Source organism: Pseudorca crassidens, chromosome 3 (assembly GCF_039906515.1).
Source record: "Pseudorca crassidens isolate mPseCra1 chromosome 3, mPseCra1.hap1, whole genome shotgun sequence".
NCBI classification, from domain to species: domain Eukaryota; kingdom Metazoa; phylum Chordata; class Mammalia; order Artiodactyla; family Delphinidae; genus Pseudorca; species Pseudorca crassidens.
Window position 1 is genome coordinate 64345102 of NC_090298.1, and position 12161 is coordinate 64357262.

The window sequence follows — 12161 nt, forward strand, 5'->3', positions numbered from 1 at the left end:
GGACAGAGAAGAATAAAGAGACTCCTTGCTGAAGCAGCCAGATAGCCCCACTGTGTGACCATTTGGACAAGCAGTTGACCGTGATAAGGTTGCATTCAATCTTATCATTATCAGCTGTGTGACCGTGACAGGGTTTCACCAGGTGTATTTCCCTGTAGCACATTCTTCCGTGGCAGTGAATCTTCTCCAAACTCAGCAGCGCTTCTCACTCAGGTGTACGTGGTCCTGGGGCACATGATGACCTGACCTGTCAGAATGTTCCTGGCACTTACCTATAGGGGCCTACAGCTGGCTCTGCTTAGAGTGAGATGATCTGAGTGTTGAGCTTCCAAGTCCATATTGGTAAGTTGACTGACAGAGTTCTTCTGAAACAGTTTTGGATTTGCATCCTGGATTTTGAGTGTAATATATGCAACGTGTGTGTGAACCATTCCATTTAGTCTTTTTAGCCCTACCACTCCACTGAAACCATGGTTGTCACATCACAAACAATCCCCTCATTGTCCAAACTCAATGGTTAGCATCTAACTTAACATCAAAGAAGCACGTGATGCAGCTGATCACTCCCTCTTTCTCTAAACACCTTCTTTACTTAGCTTCTGGGATACCACGCTCTCCAGGCCCTGCCTGCCTGATGCTTCTTCACTTTCTTGCCTGCTGTCCTCCTAACCTTTGAATAGTATTCGACCACAGAGCTCTCCTGGGATGTCTTCTCATGCGTGAATTAGGGATTTGGAAAAGCTATGGATTAGGTTCTATTCATGTAGAAGGAGCTCCCCTACTCCACCTCCCCAACCTTAATAGCTTTGGACAACTCAGACGAAAATTTCTCTTTTCCTTCCTTCTTTCCTTCCTCCCTCCCTTCCTTCCTCCTTCCCTCTCTCCCTCCCTTCCTTTCTTGTCAAATTATCTGGAAATCATCTCTCTCTACAAGTAGTAATTAGGGTTTCCAGATATGATAGTTCATCGCTAACTTTTTTTCTCTTAACTTGCCTAGAAAAAGTCAAAGAGGACACTCTCATCATTATCAGTGAGAAATGCACTGTTGTTCTCGAAAATCAACTTAAACGGACCCTTTTGGGAAAGAGTCCATGAAATGCAAGAAGGAAAAATAATGAATTCATAGAAGAGCTTGTTTCCACCCACTTGGAACACAGTCCCTTTTGCCAGCCTGTTTGATCAGCTGGGAGGAAAAGCATCCTCATTTACATAACCTCCGGGCCCTTTGTTTTTCAAGATGGCACCATTCCAGGGGTGCAGTTTCCATATGGATGAAGGAAGCTAAAAGTCCACAAATGCCCATCAGGCAGTCACTGGATATAGCTTCTCTAGAATGTCCAGGAAGTTTTGGTTGTTTCCGGCTCTTACAGTCTTACAGAATGATCTAATGTTTGCTAATGTGTGTGCCCTCTTTAATAATTCAGCGACCGAATATTAAATTAATTTGGGAAATATTTATGAATCGCATAGATACCTACTGCACATAAGCTCTCCTACTGGGTAGTGCAGCTGTGCCTTGGAGGAACAGTTAGGTGAGAAGTGCCTAAACATTAAATCCTATTCCCAGTAGACTAAGCACCTAGGGGCAGTGGCAAAGTCTTTTCCCTATATCCTCTACATCACTTAAATATAGTGTTGAGGACATAAACAGGTGATCAATAAGTAGTTCTCCCAGTGAATTTCCATAATTAAAACCCATAATGGTCACCAGCCAAATTTTGGAAGAAATCAGAGTTCCTTTCTCTTGCTATCGGGGGGCATATGATGGCCACAACACCGTCCATGGTGGGAAGTGATGACACACCAGAGGCTGAGAAGAATACTTCCTGTGGTTCAAATCAAAGGATATTTGAGTAGACAGAAGGGATAAATAAGCACTGAAATTAGCCTCAACACCAGAGACATTGCTTATTGGGGAAAAAAAAAGTTTCACATCTGAAAAAACACAAGTGGTTAGGAGTTCTGAATACTCATTGCAAAACTGTTTTTGTACTGAATTCACACACTTAATGGTTTCCACTCAAAAATGGAGCTCGTCAACTATACTGCTGTCAACTCGCTTATGGGGTTTAGATCACAGAGAAGGCAATGAAAAGCCTCCTGAGGCAATTGCCATCTTTTCTGCATCTAGAATCTGGCTCAAAACCTTGTCCACATTTACTTAGTGTCTCTATGCTTGTATCTCCTCTAAAGAACAATGCAAGCTCCCAGCTGAGTTAAACCCAAATCTGCAAAGCACTGTCCTTTAGATATTTAAAAATATGTAAAGGAAAATGACCACAGTGCTCATACTGTAATTTCAAATGGCAATTTCCCTATTGTATAGTTTTTAATAGTGATTTTTTTTTTGAGGTAAAATGGAAACACTCAGCTGCTCAGTGAGGCAGGGTTAAAATATTCTGCAAAAACACAACTTACAGCAGAACCCCTGGACTACCAGTTAATGAACTCACAACTAGTGGTACAAGACAGGTGTATTGTGGCAGATTCATGGCCCAGAAAAGGATTTTATTATTATCATTATTATTTTGTCTTTAACAATAAATACGTTGACAAACCATTTTTATGATAAGTGACTAAGGGGACTAAAAAATGTATATAGCAGAATCAAACACTGGTACTCCCTGGAGTGTTCACTAGCTTTCTCTCACAGCTGCTGTGCACATCATTTCTTTTCTACTTATATTGTATACTAGGGGTCCTGGTTTTCTGGCTGAACCTGTGAGATTTATTTATCCAATGAATCCCAGTCCCAGCAAGGGTATCTAGTGAACCTATGACAACGTGGCCTCTGAGGAATCGATTCTGTCAGGGGCCACAAGTCTCCCGGTTTGGGTATTTTTTCCTGGTTGAAAACTCTGTACTTAAAATTTAGTCTCATTCATCTTAATCCTGAGAAATCACAGTCATTGACAGGGAACCAACAGCATCCGATACCTTTCTGGGAACAGGAGAGTCACACTTGTTAACCTTCACCTCGAGTTTTAAATACAGCAGTGCAGGTACAGGTGGAAAAGTCAAGGTTGCCCGTTATGCAAAGCCATCCTGTGACTCCACCCACTGCCATGGAAACACAGTCGCGGATGAGTGTGAGGATGTGGATGTGGCAGGTGTGTTGTATGTGTCCGTGGGTTTGTGGAAGTGTATGAATTTGCATGAATGTGTATTTGTATGTTTGTGACTGCTTGTGTATGAATGTTATTTGTGTGTACTTTTGAGTGAATGTGTTCGTGCATTTGTGTGTTCGTGTATGTGTGTTCATGTATGTGTTTGTATATGATCATTTGTCTGTGAGAGTGTATGACCATGAATGTGTGAATATAAACGTGTTGTGTATGGGTGTGTATTTGTGTGCAGTTTGTATGGGTGTGGGTATGAGTGTAAAAGTGTGCATGTGTCTATATTGTGTGCATGAGTTTGGTTGAACGTGTGAATGAGTGTATGATTTGTGTGTGTAAATGTGTGTGGGCGAGCGTGTCAGAGTGTGCATGTGTGTGGTTGCCTACGTGTGTATTTGTAAATGGGTTTGTATTTCTGTGTGTAGGAATGCACGTTGTGGGTGTTATTTGTATACATGTGAGTGCATAATTTTCTGTGTGCTTAAGTATTGCATTGTGTATTTGTGCGAATATATTTGTGTGTTTTGGAGTGTGTGGTGTCTGTGACTGTGTATTTGTGTGTTCCTGTTTGTATGCGTGTGTGTAATTGTGCAAACGCAAGTGTTTGGACTGTGTGCACCCTGTGAGTGTGCATTTGCCTGTGTTTGTGAGTCTATATGCTTGTGTGTATGTGTGTGTGCGCGCGTGCTTTCGAGCGCGCGTGTGAGCGGGTGTGTGCCGTCGCCGCACGCCTCCACCTCTGCGCGAACCGCCCCTTCGCGGCCGGAGCAGAGGCAGCGGCCTGGCCGGCGGGCGAGGGAGGGACGCGCGCAGCGGTTAAGCGGGCTGCGCCGCCGTCACCGCCGCCGCGCTGACTTTGCCCTTTAAATCGGTCTCCAAGCCGATTACAGCTGATCTCCCACGTGACGTTTTACCTTCTGTCTCCCGGAGCGAGTTGCCCGTGGACAGTCCTCCACAGGCTGCGGCGCGTCGCGCCGCCCCAGCCCGCCGCGGGGGCTCGGGCTCCCGCAACTTTGGGCAAAGCAACGGCGGCCGGCTGCCCTCGCGGGGCCACTCTCCACGCGGGTGTTGGGGGCTCCGGGGGCTTCGCTCGGCCGGGAGGGCGGCGGTGGCGGAAGACAACGTGCCCCGACCACAGCCCGGCGCCCCTCGGACCCGCGCCGCGCCGCGCCCGGAAGGCAGACGGCGTGCCCTGTGCGCGGCGCCCGGAAAGGGGGAGTCCTCCGCCGTCGGGAGCCGAGCGGGCGCGCCTTTGGACGAGCCGGCGGGAGATGGCCGCGAGGCAGGGGTGAGCCCCCAGCGCCCTCACCATGCAGAAGAGCGTGCGCTACAACGAGGGGCACGCCTTGTACCTGGCCTTCCTAGCCCGCAAAGAGGGCACCAAGCGCGGCTTCCTGAGCAAGAAGGCAACCGAGGCGAGCCGCTGGCACGAAAAGTGGTTCGCCCTCTACCAGAATGTGCTCTTCTACTTTGAGGGCGAGCAGAGCTGCCGCCCGGCGGGCATGTACCTCCTGGAGGGCTGCAGCTGCGAGCGGGCACTCGCGCCGCCCAGGGCCGGGGCCGGGCCGGGCGGCGCCCGGGACGCTCTGGATAAGCAGGTACCACGCGCCATCCCCTCCCCGTCTCCCTGCCTGCGGCCGCGGCAATACCCAGTTCTTCTAAGCCCAGAGGTCGAGGGCCCGATCCGACAGTGGGACCATCTTCCGAGATTTCGAGATTCCCCTGCGGCGTCTGTGGCAGGACAGCTCCCCTCCTCGGCCTCCCCATCTCCATCCCCGCCTTGTCGTGCATCTCCTTGTGATCCGTTGGAATAGGGGCTCGGCTTTATATTTTCCGAGACCCCGAAATCTGTCGGGTCATTGCAGCTTCCTTGCTAACCTTACATTGCTTCTCTTCAACCTGTTCGGAAGGACTTAGTGTGGCGACGCGGGTTGACACCTGTTGGATTTAGATTGGCAAGACGGAACTAACTTATTTGTAAAAGTTTGGTTTCTCAGTCACCCAGCTAGTGAGTGTAGGTTTCTTTGCCTGCAGATGTTTGATCAATGGCTGTGCAGGGAACAAGCGGGGCTCCCAGGACTGACGGGCACTTTCTGTTGGTCACTTTCAATCTGTCTTTGTGGTTTATGTCAGTTTACTTTAACATTTGGCCTGCTGTGTCTAATTATGAAGGTAAATGTGTATCCGTTTCCCTCAGGATTAATATTTGGTAGCCACATTCCTGCTATGTGTAAATATGCGGGCATTTTTAAAGAACGCTTCTGTATACTTTTAAATGAATGCTTTGAAAATGAATGTGACCTTTTTATTCTGGGTCATAATTTTATTAGTTTTGCTATGTTTTGCACTTGAGGAAAAAATCCTCCAGATTAGTAACTCCCGCCCCCCCCCCACCGCCTCCCATTCCTGCAAGTGCGGAATTTGTATTTTTTTTCTATCACCATTTCTTATTAAAGTTAAAGCAGACTAATTTTATGCTTCCAAATGTTCTCACTTTGCTTCTAGATCTCCACCTTGAAAAAAAGAGGCTGATGGTCTTTGTTGTTGCATAAAAATTTTTAGCAGCTTAATTTTCCATGTAAGTCAGGCCAAACAGCTTCTACTGCAAATCCCTGAGGGCGGCTGTGAGAGGCGCTAGGGATGGAAAGATGAGTAAGATGCCTACATAACCCCTGGGGGCTCATAAAACAATGTGTAAAATTAAGAGGAGCTAAATCTAGATCAACCAGAAGTTTGATTTTTTTCACTGTGGTTTCACTATAAATCATTCAGACTTAACTGATTAAACTTGGTATAACACTTATACATCCAAAAATTTAAAAATATTCCCTTTGGTTTTTGAGGGCATGTTGAGAGTTCTTTGAAAAACTGATTTCCAATTTTGTAGATATAGATACTGGAAATATAAGTTTAAATTTCAAGTCAGGCATTTTAGAAATTAAACTGAGAGCAGGAGGAAGGGTTTTGAGGAAATAGGTAGAGACTTTTTTCAGGATCTATTTTTTTTTTCTTTTCTATTGGTGAGTTTTTTTTTTTTTTTAAGGCATGTGTTCCAAGGCCCATGGGAGCAAAAACCAGTAGGTTTTTAAAGTGTTATTACGTCTATACTAAAATAGGGTACTTGAAATTATTCTGAAGATACATCATTGACCCAATTACAAATAATTTTTTCTTTTTGTGTTTATAATAATATCAGGAGATAGCCACTTTTGTTATGAGCTGGGAGTGGGGAGTTGTTACCTGTTGCACCTTAACGTGGTTGTCTGACCTGTTAACATATGAAAACCAAGATTTTTCTACTTGGAGAATATCCAGACTCTCATCTTCAGGACAATTTTCTTTATACTTTATAAAGAAATGTAACCTCCAAATAGTTTGACTTTCATGCCACTTTCTAATGGAAGTCCTAAAAAGGTCCCCTTATTAAGAATTTTTTCTCTGTTTATCATCATACAAGTTATGAGTATTTCTCAATCATTTATACATCTCTTTGAGGTTAGAAATTAGAACCTTTGGTGTTTGTAGTAAAGCTGAGATGTAGAGAAGCAAGCACTCTGAAATGGATTAGGAGTTGGATTGGGAAATCTGTCAGTTTGTCTTGTGTTAGACATGCTTCTGTGACTTGGGTTGGCTTAGCAGGCTGATATTTTTTGTGTAACACTGTCTGTCTGGGTGTGTTTGAAGAATGAAGAAGAAACTGCAAAGATAAGAAAAAAAAAGTTTACCTTAAATCTACAGTTTATGCAGTTGGTTCTCTTTCAGTTATTTTGTATTGCTAATGTGCTCACTTCATCTCAGGCACCTAGACATGGTGGACCTGTGAAACTGGTGAGGTAGAGGGTGGATGTGAGGCGCTGAGCAGGGATCCTTTCAAGGTCTGCTTCTCCAAATATGCTTCTGGAACTTTCCACATATATGTCTCCATCAACCCCATAAACATACTTGAAGGTTAGGACTTGAAACGGGACTTACGGAGGCAGAATGGGCTTCCTCCAGAATTTCTGTGTGACTTCTTAAAGGCAAATCTCTTAACATTTCCTCTGTTTTTTCTATTAATGAAATCTGTTTTCAGATGTGTTAATAAAAATTAAGAGTTTGGTTAGGATGATTTCTGAGTTATCTTCCAATAGTGACATCTCCTCTTTCTAAGATTATAACAAAAGTGTGAGCTTTTTGCTGTGCACAGGATGTGAAAGACAATTTCACAAGATTTAAAGATTATCAGTCTCTGTAATAAACACTGCATCTGAGTAGTTAAGGCCAAGCAGGTGATTGAAGTGCATATTCTGATAAATCCAGTCAGCAGATGTGCAAAACTATAGAAACATGACTGCTTGAGACAAAGACGTTCTTATCATTCATATTGGAGGGCGACACATTGTAATGACAGTGACAGTTGATGTAATTCTTGCTATAAAATGCCTCTAATCATTCTTGCCAGTTTAAATTCTATTTCTCCTTCAAATAATTTAAAAATTCTAATTAACTGTGGTAAGTTATAAGAAGAAAACATTCATTGGTTTGCTTCTTCTAAATAATAATTCAAAGTAAGTTGGTTGACAAAAGAAAATTAAGGTTTTTTCCTTTTTTCTTCTTTCCTTCCATCTTTCCTCCCTTCCTCCCTCTCCTCCTTCCCTTCCTCCCTCCCTCCTTCCTTCCTTCCTTTCTTTGACCATTTTATCTCAAACTGTTTCCAGTTAAGAAGAAAAAAGAAAGGTATTTTTCACTTTCCAAATGTGCATAGGTTGAAGGAATATTTGCATTGCTCCATTTTCTCAATAGTGTCCCAAGATTTCACTTTGGTAGGTCCTTGGGAGATTGCAAGGCTCTCTTATCAACCTTCTATAGCAGCTATTTCTTAGGGATAGTTATGGTGATATAATCAAAATGTGTTCAGTTACGGAAAATTTTAAGTGATACTCATTTTCTTGAAAATGTGTGTTCGTGGTACTTCTTTCTAAAAGAGCTCCATTTATGGAAAATGAAAAACTTACCTTTTGTTCCAGGTGAAGGTGTTTAAGGAGGAAGGGAATTTGTATGTAGTAAGTACCTTCTATGTGCCAAGCTCAGTGTTATCTTCCATTATTGAATCTAACTTGAACCTCACTTCAGCTCTTGGAGACTGGTAATGTTCTTTCATTTTTACCTATGATAAGACTGAGGCTTAAAGAGTTTTAGGAGATGACCAAAGTCCAACTCTAGGTAAGAAGATTGAATAATCTTGAAGAGTGCCTTACTAAGGAGACTATTTAAATCCACTGAGGTTCAAGAAATTTCAAATTTGGGTGGAATAGGGGCTGGGGTTGTAGTATGTGAATCACTGTTTTGTTTATTCTTATTTCCCCTTAAAAACCATTTACAGGACAGGTTCGATTCTTGAGAAATACAATCGCAGACCATTACATTTTCAAAGAAAAATGAGATTTATGTTTAAACAGTTTTACATGGCATTTGTTTACTTCAGTAAGGAATCTTTAAAAATATTTGCTCTGAGGGTGAAAATACACATCCCAATTAGCCTATCTGTTTAAGTGGTTGTATCTGTCTTGCCTGCTAGCAGGAGAGACATATAGGGACAAAGCCATCTTTACTCTTATTTTCCTGGGAATGTTAAGTGGTCTATTCAGCCTGATTTCAGTTGTTTCAGTGGGGGTGGGTGGTGGGTGGGTGGGTGGAATCCTTAGTTCTGGAGGTTTAAAGTAGTAGATACTTGTCATATTAGTGCTGAATTAAACATGTTGATTTAATTTTAAAGGGATTAAGGGTTATGTGATTTCCCCTGTCACCTCATTTCTAGCCAGTCATTTTAGCCTTCCAAACTTGTCCACCAGCAGAAGATTTTAATCATTTTATCAAATTAGGCAGAGCTGCACGTAAGCCCTGAAATATTTGTAGAGGGTGGGGAGTGTAGATCATGGGTTTTTGTTCCAGTTCATGTTGTTTAATTGAAGTATAATAACAAACTCAGTGTTTCCTTTTCAGTGTTTGCTTATTGAACACAAATAAAGGACAAACGGAATAAAAGTATTTGTTAAATCTTGTAAAACGTTTTAAAATGTAATTTAGGAAAGAAATGACTTATCACTTGAACTTTGTAATCATTCTTCCAATTTAGATTTAAATGAAGAAAAATAACCTATGGATTAGAAAAATATAGTTCTTTTAATTTTGACTACACACTAAACCTTACTATTTGTATTATTGTACTTATCGTTAAGAATTCTACATAGAAAAATCCATCTTTGATGTGACAGATGTACATAAAAATGAATTTTTATTGGGACAAGTATTTTTCTGTGGGTTTTAATAAGTGAGCGCTAAATGTACTACTAAATGGTGGAAAATATTTGTAGTGTGATAACAAATTTTTTACTTTCTTTCAGGAATTAAAAAATAGAGATATTTTTCTTTCATTGGATGATAAGTCCTAAAGCATGTATGATAAGCAAATGTTTCTGGTTTTAGCAAGCAAATATTAGTAGTTTGTTAAAACAGTTGTTGGTATTGCTGTTTGTTTAATGCAGATTATACTTTTTAGTTGACCTTGTCCATATTTTTCAATAAATATGCATGCTACGTCAGTGTAATTTTAATTTTGTAGAATAGAAAAAGCTAGTATTTAAGATTATTTTGTAATGAAATAAACCATATTGACAAGTAATATGGATTCACTCAGGTCTGAAATCCTAATTTCACAATTTTAAAGTAGCTTTATGTTTTTATGCCTGTTTATTTGTCCTATAAGAAAGGGATAGGGGCTTCCCTGGTGGCGCAGTGGTTGAGAGTCCGCCTGCTGATGCAGGGAACACTGGTTCCTGCCCCGGTCTGGGAGGATCCCACATGCCGCAGAGCGGCTGGGCCCGTGAGCCATGGCCGCTGAGCCTGCTCGTCCGGAGCCTGTGCTCCGCAACGGGAGAGGCCACAACGGTGAGAGTCCCGCGTACAGCAAAAAAAAAAAAAAAAAAAAAAGAAAGGGATATGTGTGTGCATGTTGTGTGTATGTTTATTGAGTTTATCTTCCATCATTAAATATTAAACATTTGTTATACAGTTATATATGTTGGAGTTTATAGGTTTTTATTTGTGTCATTAAGACATGTATTTCAAGACATGAGTTGTAAATCCAATCGGTGTACAATTTGGGGTGCTTTATTATACAGGACTAGTGATTTTAAGTTAATCATGGTATAAATTCCTCTCTGAAATTAGTTTATCTTAATTCAAGACTATGTATAGTAAAATCTTAGTTAATATTGAAACAAAACTAGAAACAGTATTTGTTAGGTATCAATATAGCACTATGGTAAACGTTTGGTTACTGTATAATATTTGGCCATTATTCTAAAAATTAACCATTATTCCAGAATTATTCATTACATTTCAGTTGGTGTAATTTTCAAATATTAGCTGATTGTGAAGTTAGAAATACATTATTTTGGCTCCACCAAAGGGTATATTTTACCATTTTTGCCCAAGGAATTCAAATATGATTGTGTGTGTATTTGGGGGGGAAAAAAAACCAAACAGCAAGTTTTCCTTTTCCTTTTACTTGAGAAAACATTGGTATCATAAAGTGGAACAAGGATGCAGAAAACACATGTTCTCACACTTTTCCTTTTTACTAGCACTGGAAAAACTTACTATTCACGAAAAATGAAGATTCAAATCATTTTTCTTAAAACTCCTCATAGTGAATACAAAATGCTTCAAATATACTTTTAGGGAGACGGCAGAAAAAAAACCAAGTTTGAGTTGATCTGTGTTTATTTAAATAATATTTTTCTTTTTTTTTTTTTGCGATACGCGGGCCTCTCACTGTTGTGGCCTCTCCCTTTGTGGAGCACAGGCTCCGGACGTGCAGGCTCAGCGGCCATGGCTCACGGGCCCAGCCGCTCTGCGGCATGTGGGATCCTCCCAGACCGGGGCAGGAACCAGTGTTCCCTGCATCAGCAGGCGGACTCTCAACCACTGCGCCACCAGGGAAGCCCCCTATTTCTTTTCTTTTTGAACTGTAAAGGAAGAAATGAGAAAGTTGGGGAGGGCTGTATAAGTTACAGCATCAGAGTACAGTAAGTTAATGAAAAATAGAATTCTCATAAGATCTGAGAAGATACAAATAAAACAACCTTAAGAAAAGCTATGCTTAAAAATAAAATTTATTGACCCTTTAGTGCTTTATTTTTAAAAATGTAGGCCATAATTTCTTTTATTAGCTCTTCCCATACTTACCATTGTGACATTGCTGAGACCAATGATGATGATGGAAACAGCCAGGGATCTGAGGGACCCTGGTTACTGGTATTCGCATTCTTTTCAGGTTCCTAAAATGTTTTGTTTTGTCATTTTCTGATTTAATGTAGACAATGCCTGATTCATTTCCCGAACTGTATTTATGAACTCATGCCATTTGTGTGACTAATGTAAACAGGAGGGTTAGTGCTGTCAAATAGAGGGACGACTGGAAAGCTAGGAGGTTTCCTGGGTTAGAAATGTGGGAATGGGGAGGTAGTAGCCTGGCCTAAGGCTCACTGTGGAGCATCATAACTCTTTACAAAAGGAGTCATAACAACATAATGTCAGTGATGCATAGGTATAGGAGGCCACTCATATCCAGTATGAATTTGCTTTCTTTTAAGTTTAAGAATATCACTTTCCAGGTCAGATGGTAGTATTGTGTATGGTTCCGTTCAGGAGTTAAACCGTGGGGGTTTCAGTCTCCACTCAGCTGCTTACCAGATACATGATGAGCAATTTCTCTTTCTAAGCCTGGACCCCTGCCTGTGTTGGGGATCACGATAGTACCTACATCATCCAGTTGTTGGGAGACTCATAGGCAACAGTCCAGGCCAAGCTCTCAACACAGGGCCCAGCACATACGTAGCACATTTGTCAGCTGGTGTTTTTATTACTCCCTTTCTAATATAATTCTTTTTTGATTTTCTTCTTGTTGCTTTCATTACTAGGGTCACTTAGGTGTTTTTTTCCTTCCTTCCTCTTTAAAAAATACTTTTAATTTAACACAGACAAAATAGAACAGTTTAG

The 12161-nt window shown here is 41.4% G+C and overlaps 1 protein-coding gene across 5 annotated transcripts in view; it reads left to right on the forward strand.

Annotated features, from left to right (window-relative positions):
• The first annotated feature begins 3891 nt into the window (after positions 1–3891).
• RASGRF2 (Ras protein specific guanine nucleotide releasing factor 2) overlaps positions 3892–12161 on the forward strand; it is a 230136-nt gene continuing 221866 nt past the window's right edge. For all 5 annotated transcript variants that reach the window (XM_067731139.1, XM_067731141.1, XM_067731142.1 and 2 more), the window contains exon 1: positions 3892–4717. In XM_067731139.1, coding sequence (XP_067587240.1) covers positions 4430–4717 — 288 coding nt within the window. In that variant the 5' untranslated portion in view covers positions 3892–4429. The remainder of the gene's footprint in view (positions 4718–12161) is intronic.